This window comes from Lichenostomus cassidix, chromosome 1Aa (assembly GCF_008360975.1).
Source record: "Lichenostomus cassidix isolate B80296 chromosome 1Aa, HeHo_3.0, whole genome shotgun sequence".
Taxonomy (NCBI): Eukaryota; Metazoa; Chordata; class Aves; order Passeriformes; family Meliphagidae; genus Lichenostomus; species Lichenostomus cassidix.
This window is the reverse complement of record NC_139480.1, coordinates 23,163,446-23,178,441: the sequence shown is the minus strand read 5'-3', so window position 1 is coordinate 23,178,441 and position 14,996 is coordinate 23,163,446. Positions and strand designations below refer to the sequence as shown.

Genomic DNA, 14,996 nt, shown 5'->3' with positions numbered 1-14,996 from the left:
CTTAGAATTATTAAGAATGGCTCCATGGTAAAAAATTTACATTTATTTTTTTAATATCTTATATTAAAAAACCCCAAACCAACATTCAAAACCAAACAGTATTGATTTCATTAAACCTGGTGGTCCAGCAGTATGGAAAGACCTTAGAAAGATTACCATAACAACCTTTTACCTTCTTTTCACACTGATGCTAACCTTGTATTAGTAGAATTCTTGTCTAAGCAGAATTCCATGACAAAGAGTTAACAACTACATTTGAAGCTCCTGAAAGCTTGTGAAGTTTTGCTCAAGAGGCAGTGTGATGAACTATAGGCAGAAATCCTCATGAAAAACCCTGCACTTGTAGTCCTATTTTAGCTGCTAGGCAAAGCACAACAAAAAGCTATCAAAATGCTGTCAAAGGAATTGACTAAGGGGGTTAAGCTAAGGGGGACAAAAGTGCTAAGTCAGCTCATAGCTGTCTTCTTCTGCCTTATCATCCAAGAAAGTTAGATGTTGAGAAAGGTCAGTCCTAAAACACATACACTGCCATTGCTATGGAACAAGAACCTGAATTAAAAAAATAAGATACTGAAGAACACACTTAACACGAAGAACTTCCTTTACAAACTGCCCAGCAAGCGCTGTGATTACTGGCAGTAACTAACAAACAGTAAGCACTTCATTGGTATACTCTGCACTCACATCATGACAGCATTTCTAAGACAGAGACTGATAAAAGTTTACTTTAGCCTATAAATGCTTACGGACAAACATTAGCCCACCAGGAAGTTACCATTGTCATTTTCCCCTGAAACAACGTGGGAGCATGCTCCCTGTGTCTCTGCAGCTGGGAGCACCACACCAGATGATATTTTTCTTGGACTTTCAGAATCCTCCTGTGTGACCTAAAACACATGAATGAGATATTGGTACAAATGCATTTTTAACTATTTTCTATTCAAAAAGCTCCTGCTAAACCAATTTGTGCAGCATGGTATCAACTATATTAGAGATACAAAAACGTTTTTTAAGGCCCTCAGAAAGAATGCACCAAGACACTGGAAAATCACAGCAGCTGTGTTTGTTTTCAGATCTTGGGCAAAGACTTCACGCCACCATTCTGCCTCACTGACAAACCTTGATGAATTGGACAATCACAAATAAAAATTAATGTGGTAACTCAAGACACAGGTTGTGAACCAACAGCTGCAGGTCTGCAGCTGTCCAACATTTGTACTGAACTCATACCTGACAATCAACTAGGTACTGACATTCTCTAGGCATATATCCTGCAGTAGTGAATGAACACAGTGCTGCTCCCAATTGCAAGAGCCATTTGGGTTGAACAAAGATTAGTGAGGCAAAGCTTACAACTACCTTAACACTAACAACATTTTAGCCTTGTATTTTTAAGAACAGGATGGGAAGAGTTCATTTTTTCTCACAAGAAGAACCAGAGGCATTTAGCTACAGACCCTGCTCATTGCCACAGACAGAAAGAACTTAAAAGGCAAACAAGGGCAGCATGTCTAGTGTCTCTGTTGAACATGACTTTAAAGAGCGCCAGAGCACACCTACAAAAGGTAGAAAGGATCTGTTCAGAAGCAGTCAGCCATCTAGGTTGTGGACTTCAAAGGCAACAGCCGACCAGGTTAGCAGACTAAGGCTGTACAGTAAAAAAGCAACAATCCTGCCAGCCTCTGTGCAAAGGTCAGAATATCTTCAGCAGCAAGGCACTTCACTGTTTCCAAACTATACTAGAAACCAAACTCAAAGGCCAATTGCTGAGACATAAGCTGTTAGCTAGACCTAACTTCAACCCAATCCGAACTGAGCAGCTGGCCTAGAGCAGAAGTATTCAAAGGGCCCCCAGTTATAAATATATGGCAAATGCAGGAAAAGAGGAAATAAGCCTTAACAACAGTAGGGTCCAAATCAAAAGCATGCTCTCAAGTGATTCTGGATCTTACTCCTACCCTCTGCAGTGGAAACCCTCGTGTCCTTCACAAAAAGTACCTCGGAATCCCAGGGAGATTCAGCATCTTCCTCTTGCTCTGCTCCCATTGTTGGAAGGGCACCTACAAATAAGGTAAAAGTGAGATGCTTCAGTGTTTGTACTTCACTCTGCTTTTTCCCATCAGCCAAGTCCTGCATCTTTGGATTGTTTGCTCTACTGCCAAGGACAAACTAAAAAGCAAGTTTTATTCAAGGGTTTCTTCCCACCTAGACACATCATGTTATCTCTTTTACACTTTCAGCTTCTTTTGCTTCTTTTCTATCAGAAGATGGCTATCCACAACAGCTGACAAAGCTATAGGCAATTTCCAACAATGCTTGGATAACATTCAGGAGGATACTCCAGTATCCTGCAGTTCTGCTGTATACAGAGCTAAGGTCACATCTCTCCAGCGTACAGCCGCAAAATTTGGCATTCACTATCACTTTCCACTGTACAGGAGGTACCACAGAAACACTATCCAAAACCTCCTCACACTAACACCACTAAAGTCACCAAGAAACAATGCTCCTTTTGTTGTGCTACAAGGAAAGACCTTCCGTGACAAAGTTGTCACCCAGCCCCTTCCCAGAAGCTAGACACCTAAGCATTGCCATTTAAAAATAGAGGCTCACACCTCAAACACTTACCCCAAACACACAAAAGCCATTTCTGTCTTGGGGTTAAAATTCAAACCTCTTCTTTACCAGATGATTTCAAGGTTCAGTCTCAGAGTTCCTAGCCAGACTATACTATTGTATTTCTATTTTAAGCTACTCCATTAGGAAAGACTGATTCAGGATTCAATTGTGTGGATGTACACACACACAGAAGAGGGAAGGAACTGGACGCCCGTGAGGGCACTGACCCCAGAAGAGGAAATTGCTGGTTCCAGCCTGAACTCTGACTACTTGCACTACGCCAAATGCATCCTAATGGTAAAACTCATGTAGACAGGTGAGCAAGTATAGACACAACGCTAGAATACAGCAGGTTCTGCCAGGCAAGCCCCCTGTGTAGCATCTGATCAGCAGCTACACAAGCTCCGGTAGCATCTACTGCAACAAGCTACTCCCTGGAGACAGACAATGGAAATGGTGCCTTCTCTTGCTACTGTCAGACCTCAGGTAAGAACCAAAGTGCTCAACTCTGACCAGGATGGTAATGTTTTCAAGCACACACGTGGTGCTGGAGAGACCATGTACATTTTAAAACTGGACAAGGTGAGGCACTGGAAGAGCTTTCTCTCAGCTTGCCTCAAATCCTTCCCTGGCTTCAGCCAAGAGCAATCACAGCTTTTCCATGTGACAGCACTGGTCATAAAAGGGAATACTATTGCCACTCAAGACACTCTAGTCCTCCTTCTCCTTTTTTCATCTGCAGATTATGTTCCGATCATTTCAGGGAGAACATAGCAACAAATCAAGAATGGCACTTGCTTCATATGGCATTGCTTGGTATACAATGCTACAATTTCAGTTCTTCAAGAATGAATGAAAAAAACAAAACCTCCTTTCTTTCTCTGCCAGTGCCCACTAGGACTCACAGGCAAGAGAAAATTTTGCTATTATAGGAGTCAATCACCACTTTAGTTAATTTTCTATGCATTAATATTTGTAGAGGAAGAATTTGGATCAGGATTTACTACGCAATTTCTCTCACCAGAGTTGTCTTTGGAACCTTTGTAGACTTCATGCCTATCATTACAAACAGTATTTTTCACATCCTCAACAACTGTAGTTTGTAGCTCTTTGCCAGTGCCTTCCTTTTCCTCTTCTTCGAGTTCAGATGATTCTTCCTAAAAGAGAGGAACCAAAACAGCTGAAAACAGTAGTAACAAGCATCATCTTCGCTGTTCCTCCACAAGCAATTCCTTACGTCAGTCTAACTCTAGCTTCACTTAAGTTACATCATTCTAGAGCACATTCCTTTTTTCCCTCTGCTTTGCTCCAAGGACAATAATTAGGTTCCTGCTCTCATTCTAATGCAAATTTCTTTTTGTTTCCTCACTTTCAGCCATTCAGCCTCACTTTCATTTCACACCATGAATTTTCCTAAAAGGTAGTAAAACTTCACAGAGAAAAATTGTAACATAGAACTGAGAAAAATCTAATGTATTCCAGAAAGTGTCTACTGCCTATTTTTTTCCATATTATGTCACTGTATTATTCTTATGGCAAAGAAACTGTTTTGACTCCAAGTAAGACATTATCTAACATCAAAAATGGATGATCAAAGGAAGAATATATTTGAAAAGTAAGTATTAAGAGAAATCCAGTTTACCATGTGTTTCTTACCTATCTGACCCTCAGAAAATACCCTCGTGATTGAATCATCCCTATATACTTACTTTGGTGCTCAAATGAAACGTTGCTCTCAAATTTTCTTCTTGCTTTTTTAAGTGCAAGTTTTCACTTTCTTGTTTCAGTGGTTTACAGACTTTATTATCTACTCTTTTGGGTTGCTCCTCTTCACTATCTTCACCATCCACACATTCAAGTATGACAGAGGTTGCTCTTTCACTTTCATGTCCTGGGTATTTTTCTGCTAACCAAGAATTATTGTCACTTTCAAAGCCATCACTGAAGTTTGACTTTTTCTCCTTAATACAACTATCTAAGAGAGGCTGAGGTATCTCTTTTTTCCAGTCTGTCATTTCAGAGTCTGCAAAACCAGAGTCAGCATTTCTGTGAAACTTCTCCTGAATCACACTTTTTCTATTCCAGGTTTCTTGTGTATCTTGCAGATTATTCAGATTTTGAAAGACAGCTTGTTTTGGTACTGACTTGCGAGATATTTCATTATTCATGATCTTTGGAGACACTGCCGTTTTATTGTCTTGAAACCTTTCACTGGGCCCAGCTACAAAAGACACAGGAGTATCAACAGATTCCTCTGCCTTTTCATCATGTTCTTTACTTACTTCATCATCATCACAGCCATCTCCAGTTCCATACCTGGCATCCCCTTCATGCTTAGCTTTACTGCAATACTCTAATTTCTGATTAACTTTCCCTTTAGGTTCTGTTTTCTCCTCTTCCAGTATTTCATTAGACTGAGTTTCTTCATCTTCCAGCTCTTCCTCCCCTTTTTCATCTTCAGTAAAATCTTCTGACTCCTCCTCTGCCTCTTCCTCTTCCTCCTCATAATCTTCATCATCATCTCCGTTGTCATTTTCATCCTCCTCCTCCTCCTCTTCCTCCTCCTCCTCCTCCTCCAATTCTTCTTCATCTGGGTTGCTTACAGCTGAGACATTTTGATTAAACAGTTCTTCACCATCTCCTTTGCTCACATTAGCACCTGCTGGGATTCTTTGTTTGAGACTTTTCTTTGGTGACTTAGGACTTTCAATTCTAGAACCTTCACCATCATCTTAAAGCACAAAAAAAAAGGAAAATGCACGTCAACAGAAGGGAATCATGTAAACACTAAGTAGGCAGGTTATCAGATTAATGTACAAGAGAGGAGCCATTTGGGAATGTCTGGAAATAGAAAGAAGTGAGGTTGAGCAGGATGGAAGATGAACTTGATGAAGGAAAAAAGGCTTAAGAGTGGTTTAATATCTTAATTTTAATGGCTTATTTTATTCTGAATTATTATGTGCTGTGTTTTCAAAATGCTACTTTTCTAATTTACCATCACAAAAAAGCCCCCAAAACCAACAAAAAAAACCTACTTAGCAAGCCTACTTTACATATCAGTATATCATGCAACCTTTTGCAAATAACTTACTGTTTTTCCTGAACTGCTGTGAAGCATTCATTAACAGTGTCAGGTTTGGCTTCTGCAGCTTCTGTAAATAAGAATTTATTTAAGAATTTTTCTTTTAACAGTAACAACAACAAATCTTTTGTTCACATCAAATCTTGAATAATCAGATTGTCCTTATGATAGAAGTATAAGATGGAGCCAGCACTAACTATGAAAACACTCCTCTCATATCCAATTCAGTAAGTACTTCACACTGTGCAGGCACCCTTCTGCAAATTATTTCCAAAACTGTTTATGTGCATAACCATTCTAAAAATCTGTTTCTAATATTTGTAATACTTAAGTAAAATTCAGTTATATTTAAAACTGCATTTTCAGGATGCTTATAGTAATGTGCAAATGTGCACAAGGGAAATAACTATTAAGACTCCCATATTTAATGCATAAATAGTTCCTGCAAATACACTTAAAAAATATCCCTACATTCCAAAATCATGGCAGAAAAATGTATCATTTATTTAAATCAGTGCAAGAAAATGAAATCATGTTAAAACTGAACATGCTTGCACCTCCAGCATTACAGGGTGGGTAGAACTACCACACTCAGGTTCCATGTCACTGCACAATGTAAGTGCAACAGAATCGATGCTTCAGACATCACTCGGAAGATGGTAGTTCTAGAGATCATTAGTAAAAACAGTAGGCATGAGAGCTTGTAACTGACCAAAAGGGTACTACCCAAGCATTCAAAAAAAGAAAGAGGAAAAACATGCAGTGTGAGATCACATGCAAGCACTGAATGTCATCTTATAGAAGAAAATGGATGACCCATTTGAGTAACTCATCTGTTCATTGAGCACTCTGGAGGAACCTGCTGAGGAAAGGAGAACTAGGCAATGAAGGATTTCTGTAGATCTTGGTAAATAAATGTTCTTTATCATTTAGGACTCTATCCCCAGATTTACAAGGAACAATAACAATGTTTGGAGAAGAACAGGATAGGTTATGATAGTAACTCACAAACTTTTAAGGAAGGTCTGCAAATCTGTTGCTGTCACTCTAGCTCAACTAAGTGTCCCTAGCCCACTGCACAGTGGCAGCGCCCCGCGGGACCAGTCATGGGAGTAAAGCACCCCTAACTAAAAGGGGTGCTCCCAGAGAGCCTTGGAATGAAGCTATTGGTCCAGCTCGTCTCCACTCCCACATTACATATAAAGATAGATTCTGGAAAGTTCTTTGTTTGCCAGTGCCGTGTTCTGTGATTGGAAAGTTCAAAGTTCTGTACCCTCCTCCCTTATTCCCTCATCAAATCAAGTTATTGTCAATCCTGAGTTCTATGTACCCCGTTGGTCCTTTCGGTTTACCCCCTCTCTTTTTCCCCCCCCTCTCTTTTTCCCCCGCTATAAAACCGGCAACACAACACAGAATTCCCGCTTTTGGCTCGCCGGTCCAGTCCTCATCCCGTTCCTCCCTCCATCTCCCCTTATCCTATTAATAAACCTCCTGGACCGTCAATCTGACTGCCTGCATTTCTTGCTTCTGCTACCGATCTCTGGATCGCACGGTTTACCCGAGAGTTCTGCCGCTCCCGGCTGCCCCGCCCGCCCCTGAGAGCGGGCTGCCCTGCCAGGGGTCCCATTCCGCAGCTAGCCCGATCACGAACTGAGCTTGGGGCCCGGAACCCCATCACAAATCTGACTCATATGAACAAGGAAAAATAAAACTATGTGGTTATCTCGTCACCTACTGCTTTTTTGCTCCAAATTGCAAATCTACTGCATACTCTGTCACAGCTACAGGTCCTTTAGGAAAAATTCACAGCAGAAGGAAGGCTAGCAAGCCAGAGATTGCATTAAAGAGAAAACAGTATTGGCTGGAACTGCAGTATCTTTCAGTTCCAAAGAAAATTTGGCTTCAAACCCGTTATTTTTACAGGGTATTTCTCCTATAAACACATCATACCTTGGGGGTAAAATCAAGTTCCTCTTCCTCAGAGGTATGCCAACTGTCATCGCTCTCCTCTTTCTCAGAGCTTCTTTAAAAGCAAAGCAAAATGAGTACTGTGTCTCTCAAGTCATTCCTCACGTAAGTGTTATGTATTTTTAAAGTCTCACCTTATTGAGTCTCCTTGGGAGAAGTCATCTATTGCTGTTCAAACATTAATTGACATGTTGAAATTAAATTCAGCATGCTAAAAATTTACCATTTAAAAATTAAACATTTTGCATAGACAACTCTACAGATCATAACAGAATGATACTTTGGGTAGTAAATTCAATACAAGGTGGCATAAATGACTGCATTTCCAAAACAAAACTGCTTCTTCAAACAACACTGAATTTTTAAAATCTAAATAAAAGGAAATTAAAAGACCAGAGCTGTATCTCCTTTGGATTCTAATACCTAGCAGTTTAAGAAATATGGGAACATGTCTAAACAAACAAAAAATTTAAAAAGTGCATGACATTAATATACTATGTTAGTAAACAATTAACAAAATGGTGGTGGTTTAGCAAGACATTAAGTAAAAGAAATTCCAAAGTATTCATCTTACACCCAAGTACACATCACATACAGTGATTTAGTATTTTACACAGCATTATGTATAACATTATGCTATATCTTACACTATCTGCTGCTCTACCCAGTTACATTATTTTGCAAAGGTAATGAAAATCGAAAAGCATAATCAAGCTGTAAAGCTCAGGTAGAAGAATCACCGACAGTTTTGTGCATTGCACCAAAAAGGGAATTCAGCAGACAAAAGGGGCAAACCCGGGGCATTCTATAGCACACTCCAAGCTTTCACCAGTCTTACAAATGTGACTTGCACATAGGATAATAGGATAAATAGGTCAGAAGGAACCTCGGGAAATCTCTTAGCCTGCCTTCTCAAAGCGGGCTCACAGTTATCAGGTCAGATAAGGTTGTTCAGAGCTTTACCCAGTCTGGTCTTTAAACACCTCCAAGGAGGGAGACTGTACAACCTCTCCGTTTTACTGTTCCCACACCCAATTAGAAACTATTTTGGTGCCATTTCTGCCTCTTATGTCTCTGCTTCCTGTCATGTACCACTGAGAAGCCCTGGCTTTGTCTTCTCACATGTACTAGAACCTGCTGCTAGATCCCCAGCAAATTCACTTCTTCTCTAGACTGAGAAAACCTAACTCCCTCAATATATCCTCAAAGGGTAAATATTCCCATCCCTGATGAACCTGATGGCCTTCCACTGAATTTGCTCACTGTTGAAAGACCAATCTCTCTTGCGCTGAAGGCTCAAATTACACCCAGAGCACTGGACACAATCCAGAGAGTGCCAAGTAGGGGTGGATAATCACTTTCCTCAATCTCTTGGCTATGCTGCTCTGAATACAACACAGGACACTGTTGCCAGGGCACCCTGCTGCCAGCTCATTCTCAGCTCACTCTGCCAAGACCCATCTTGGCACTTGCCCTGGCTGAATTCTGCAAGACAGGCCTGACAGTTAATTTACACAGCCTGGCAGAGTAAATGTCTGTGAATGACAGCACTATCCTGAAGTGCATCTACTGATCCTCCCAACTTAGGGCTATTTGCAAACTTGATGAGAGTGCACTCTAGCACATCACTGGTCTACTAAAGAAACCTGAACTCTGGGAATCCAGCTTTAAGAGTGCTAGACCCTCTCAACTATCAACAGCTAAGATGAAATAAAAGGGCTCTCCAATTCCTGAAACAGAACAGCAAAATGAACAGAACTTCCACACAGTACCTATTTCAGCACCCCTCGAGTTCTTGATAACTAATTCTTGTTAACAATCAAAACAACCATTCCAATGTTTTTGGCAGAATCATTAAAGGAAAAGAAAACCAAGGCATATCATTCCTGAAGACATCTCCTCTACTAGCATTAAATACAGAAGAACATGGAAACTTTGTCTGCTCTAAAGACAGGGTTTATATGGGAATTTTGATGAGTATGTCTCCTGATCTGCACTGAGCTTTTGGACAATGAAATACAGTGTGCATGTCATACAGAAAAAACCAGAAGCTGAAACCGCCAGTGCAAGGACAAGCTAACAGTTAAAATACTAACACAGTCTTTAATTTTTACTGTTTCCTATTGCAAACACACAATATTTAAATAGTATTAATTAGCTGTAGATACCACAGTTACCTCTTAACTCAATCACTACCAGCAGTCTTACCCTACATGCTAATGTCCCAAGCCGAATAAAAACCTGCCTCCACCAGTGTGGCGCAGTTATCACTCTTGATGGGTGACTTCAGTTTATTTTCAATTAGTACAGTTATAAGTAATCGAAAGAGCTGAGTGAGTTTTCTGCAATTTTGCTTCCAATGAATAGATTAGCTCAGTTGGGTAGAGCATGGTACTAATTAACACCAAGTTTGTGGGTTCAATCTCTGTATGGGCCATTCACTTAAGAGCTCGACTTGATGATCTTTGTGGGTCCCTTCTAGATCCAAATATTCTGTCATTCTGTGAACAGTAACTTTAAGCAATGATAGAGACCAGATCACATTGTCCTTTAGAAGGTAAGAGAGAAAGTTCATGAGCTAGCTTTCAGACAGAACTCTGATTACAGTAGAAATGGGATCTAGAAAAGCAGTCTCTGGAGATTGCTTGTTTCTACTTTAAATGAAGCCCATTTCCATTTCAGAATCACAGAAGTGCTTATTTAAAAATAAAATTATTTACTATCACTACAAAGCAAACACTAAATTCAATAATAAAGAACCAATGCAAAACATGCAAAAAAAAAAAAATCATGCAAAGCTTGCTCTCTAATGTTCATAAAACCAATACCATCAAAACAGGGACTTCCAGGATAATAAACATCATAGATGTGTTGGTATTTGTATATTGTACAACACATTTCATATTTTAAATGCTACTGTATAAAATACCTTTCCTTGATTTTCCTGTTCTTGATGTCTGGTTAGGAGATTGTTGCATTCCTATATCCATTTAGGAAAAGGCATGGAAAGGACAGATGGAACAATGACATCAGAATAAACTGGAATTTCCAGGAACTTGGAGAACATAAGCAGCACATCAAAACAGCTACAGCAATGGGAGAACATACTGGGACTATCAGCCTATTCTACAGTTAGAAGCTGGAAACAACCCAATCACAATGTAGAGAACTCTGCTCTCAAGGGCAGTGTTAAGCAGTCACTTAATGTACTTGCTCTATGTAAAACATCCATATTTCAGTATTTTGAAATACTGAAACAGATTATCAGAAATATTCTCTCCTGAAAACTTTGTATTTCCCTCAACTTGACTACTCCTTGTCTAGCATGGACTCAAATGACATTCCTTCATGGTTGCAGAGAGCCTTACACATACAGCACACAAAATTCCTTACTCTAAGCATCTCAAAGATCCGTATGCCCAAGAATCAAACTTTGGAGACATACTGTTCAGACGTTTCAAAGAAATCCTGGCTCCCTGTACTCAGACCAGCATGCAACTTTGAGACATTATGTTATTTACACTCACTGATCTTAAGCTACAGTTCTAGCACGTTTGTTATCCCTTGCTAAAAAAGGAACCCAGTAACTTGTTGCCTTAAACCAGCTCATCCTAAAAGCTGTGTCAGTCGGTGCCTGATGCAAACATATGCCACTTCTACCTCAGTTTGAAGAGTCCTGCTTGCACTGATTTGTCCATGCTGAACCACAAGCTATGTCACCAGCCAGAACACAGACACAACAAGAGGGCAGCACGCTCCCCCAGGGCTACAGAGCAGGCCACAATTGGACCAAAATGGGTGCATTGACTGGTGTATCATGCATATGTGTTTGTGTTTGTATGCATATCTGTGTGTTGTGGAACACAAGTTCAGAATATAAATACTATGAATCTGCTCTACCCATCCCACTTAGTAAAATTATGTATTTTAAGGCAACAAATCATTCTGTTATTGCAGCTGATACCAAATTTCTTCATGATGTAACATTTGCCTCAGAGCAGTCCTGCTTGTAGTGATTTTGCCACTTGGAATGAATGTGGCAAAACGACTTGTATCAGAAAAAGATATACTTAAAGAGCTAAGAAAGGACCTAATGACGGTTTCTCATCCCTTCTACATTTCTCAGTTTTCTTAAGAGATGATACAAGACAACTTTTACTGACCTTGGGAGATAAAAATCACTGAAGCATTTATTTCTTTTCTAAGAGCTCTATGATGGAAACCTAACAGTTTCCATAGGGATCCAGGAACACAAAAGGAACAATACATCACACAGTAAATATTCAAATAAGCAGAAGCCAACTTCTTAAGTAGGCTGAATTGCTCATCAGAGGAGAGCATTTTGAAAAATATTCAACAAGTGCAAAAGCAGCAAAAAGAATAAGGACAACATGGAAAGGTTGCAGAAAAATTGCACAGAAGAGCAACCAAAACGAATATAATTCCAAAATGGGTTTCTCTGCTCTCTTGAGATCATTCCAACCTCTCTTCTGACAGAGTCTTCAAAGTCTATTACTGCAGTGTTACTGCAGCATATCAGAAGGACTGTCACAATACAGGACCTGTACTTTTTGTGTGCAAGCTAGAGACTGCAGAATTAATGCAGGTAAATGTTCTCTATGCTACTAATCTCTCAGAGGCAGTTAACAGTGTGTACTGTTTGGGCAAAAGCAACATTTTCCTGATCTATCAAGAAACTTTACAAATCTCTGACTAGATCAAATGAAGTGTTCTTAAGTCAAAGGAACAAAGTCTCACTCTAAATTAAATTCCTGTGTCTAGGAAAAGTCAGTGAGGAAAAATATTCCATATTTTACTCCTATTTCTTGACATTTAAAAAAATGGAGTAAGGAACTGTATTTAAAGGACTAATGAACTGTGTTTGAGCACTGTCTTCTGCTCATTTGCCACTCATTTTCCAATGTAACAACACCCTTAAAAACTCAAAGAAAAAAATCTCCCACTTTTAAGGCTTGAGATGTAAAGTACAAAATAAACTACTTCATGAATACTAAGGTATTCATTTTCTAAGACTCCTCTAGGACTCTGAGCTCATAAACATAGACTGGATTTTTAAAACTCACTGAAGGAGTTAATTTTTTGATCACAAGGCAATTTAATTGTACTTCTGGATCACAAGGTAATAACCGTTTTTTAAACAATTTGATTAAGTAGAAGAAAAGTAGAAGAAAAGTGTTATTTTTATTGTAAATCAAACTGTATGTTCAACCCAGTAACTGCAATGTTATTGCAAAAAAAAAAGTTACTTTTACAATACAGTATTTGCTAAGTACGTTTCTACAGCACATTCCTGGAAACAGTTGTAACTGATTTTGAGAAACAGGACATGCAAAGAAGACCTTAGTGCAGATGGAATTATTAATATTAAAATGAAGACACAAACTCTGTGAAAATCAACAAGACACATAACTTTCTGCTCACTTCTCTGTAGCTTCCCAACTACAGAAAGAGGAACAACTACTTAGGAGGAACCTACTGCTTTTGTAATTGGATTTTTTTTTGTAGTTGAATGGCCAACTACAGGTAAAAGTACACACTTGAAAAATAAAATCACTTTTGCCTAGTTCCTTCCCTATCCCCCTTCTCTCTCCCTCAAGGAAAACCCATATAGGTGGGCAGTCTGACAGAAAGTTAACAACCCTGAGAAGTGAACACAGAATGCAAACAGAATGCCTTCACAACCCACAGAACGCAAAAAAAATACTTTCACAGCCTGACAAGCAGCACTTCCAGCTATTATCAAATAAGCACATTCACAAAGCTTGTGCTACTCCACTAAAATGATGCCTCCAGTAACATCAACAGCAAACACAGTAAGCGCTAACAACACAAACCTACTAAAGAAAAGGCCACAGTGATTCTCCTCGTGAGTTACTCTGTGATTAAGGATCTTACCTCCTCTGTCCACAGCAGGTGCACCTAACGTAAAGCCAGCAGCTCCTGCCCTGAGCGGAGTGCCAAGTACTGTGCTGCCTCGTGCGCCACCACCTGCAGCAGCTTCTCCTGTGTTTTCCCAGTCTGCATATTCTGCCAGCTGTTTACTAAGACTGTACAGAGAAAGACAGTATATACATTCAGTAAAAAATAATCACATACTTGCATATACCACGTAATAGAAGAGTTAACAGCCACTTCTTGTCCACCCTACACACGTATTCATAGCGACATAGATTTATATACTCATATGCACTGACTGCATGACTATTACACACTTCAATATTCACTACAGTAATTTTTACTCTATCAGTGTCATATTCAAACCCACAAAGTTATTAACTCTTGCTTGGTACCTGTGAAGTCCCACTTCTGAATAACTGTAGGATACAGACATATTTTATATTGAGCAAATGTGAGCTTAGCAATAAAACTTGAAATCTAACAGAATGCTCTGGGTAAAACTTTTCCTCAGCTTCCACGTTAACACTAGACATTGGAATGATGCATCTCAGAAGACAAGAGGAAATGGCCACAAGTTGTGCTAGGGGAGGTTAAATTGGATATTAGGAAAAATTACTTCAGTGAAAGGGTGGTCAGGCATTAGAACAGACTGACCAGTGAAGCTGTTGAGTCACCAGCCCTGGAGGTATTTGAAAGATACTGCAGATTGGCACTTAGGTATGTGGTTTAGTGGTGGGCTTGGCAGTGTTAGGTTGATTCTTAGAGGCCTTTTCCAATCTAAATGATTCTATGAAGACATCACTGAGCACACCTTCAACACAGGTCCCAACATACCATTAAACCTTGGTGCTGTTATCAAAAATTATCAAAAACCACATTGATAACTGACAGCTTACTCTAATGATACAGTTTAAAATGTACCTAGAATATCCATGAATAACAGCATAATCCTCAGCTGTCCATCCATTAGTGTCTTTATGGGAAACATCAGCGCCATACCGAAGAAGAACTTTTATCATATTAAGCTCTCCACCAGAAGCAGCAGTCATAAGTGGGGTTCTGAAGGATCAAAAAAAAAAAAAAAAAAGAAATAGCTTGTTTTACACAGTCACTGAAATTATTTTTGTTTGTTTGCCCTCAAAAAAGTATGCTCCCCATTACTTTGAAATGAGCTAAAGAAAAAGCATTTTTTATTACGAGAAACAGTAAATTGGGAGAGGGTCTCAAAACAACTGAATGTTTAATCTTAAAACAAAGCTTCCACATAGACAATGCTGCCACACAAACTCTACTTCTACTCTACTCTGTAGAGTAGAAGTATATACTATGTACTTCTACATAGAAGTATGTACTATGTACTATGTACTTCTACTCTACAAACTCTACTCTACTATGCAGGAGATGGCTT

The 14,996-nt window shown here is 39.4% G+C and overlaps 1 protein-coding gene across 9 annotated transcripts in view; it reads right to left on the bottom strand.

Annotated features, from left to right (window-relative positions):
* ANKRD26 (ankyrin repeat domain 26) overlaps positions 1-14,996 on the bottom strand; it is a 52,226-nt gene that overhangs the window by 31,361 nt on the left and 5,869 nt on the right. For 6 of the 9 annotated variants that reach the window (XM_085042534.1, XM_085042483.1, XM_085042504.1 and 3 more), the window contains exons 5-14: positions 14,510-14,647; positions 13,586-13,737; positions 10,599-10,649; positions 7,804-7,837; positions 7,652-7,724; positions 5,711-5,771; positions 4,329-5,350; positions 3,641-3,776; positions 1,999-2,060; positions 776-887 (exon numbers count right to left, since the gene is read on the bottom strand). In XM_085042534.1, the coding sequence (XP_084898660.1) occupies positions 776-887; positions 1,999-2,060; positions 3,641-3,776; positions 4,329-5,350; positions 5,711-5,771; positions 7,652-7,724; positions 7,804-7,837; positions 10,599-10,649; positions 13,586-13,737; positions 14,510-14,647 (1,841 nt within the window). The remainder of the gene's footprint in view (positions 1-775; positions 888-1,998; positions 2,061-3,640; positions 3,777-4,328; positions 5,351-5,710; positions 5,772-7,651; positions 7,725-7,803; positions 7,838-10,598; positions 10,650-13,585; positions 13,738-14,509; positions 14,648-14,996) is intronic. The other 3 variants (XM_085042493.1, XM_085042517.1, XM_085042526.1) reach the window with 3 other exon arrangements.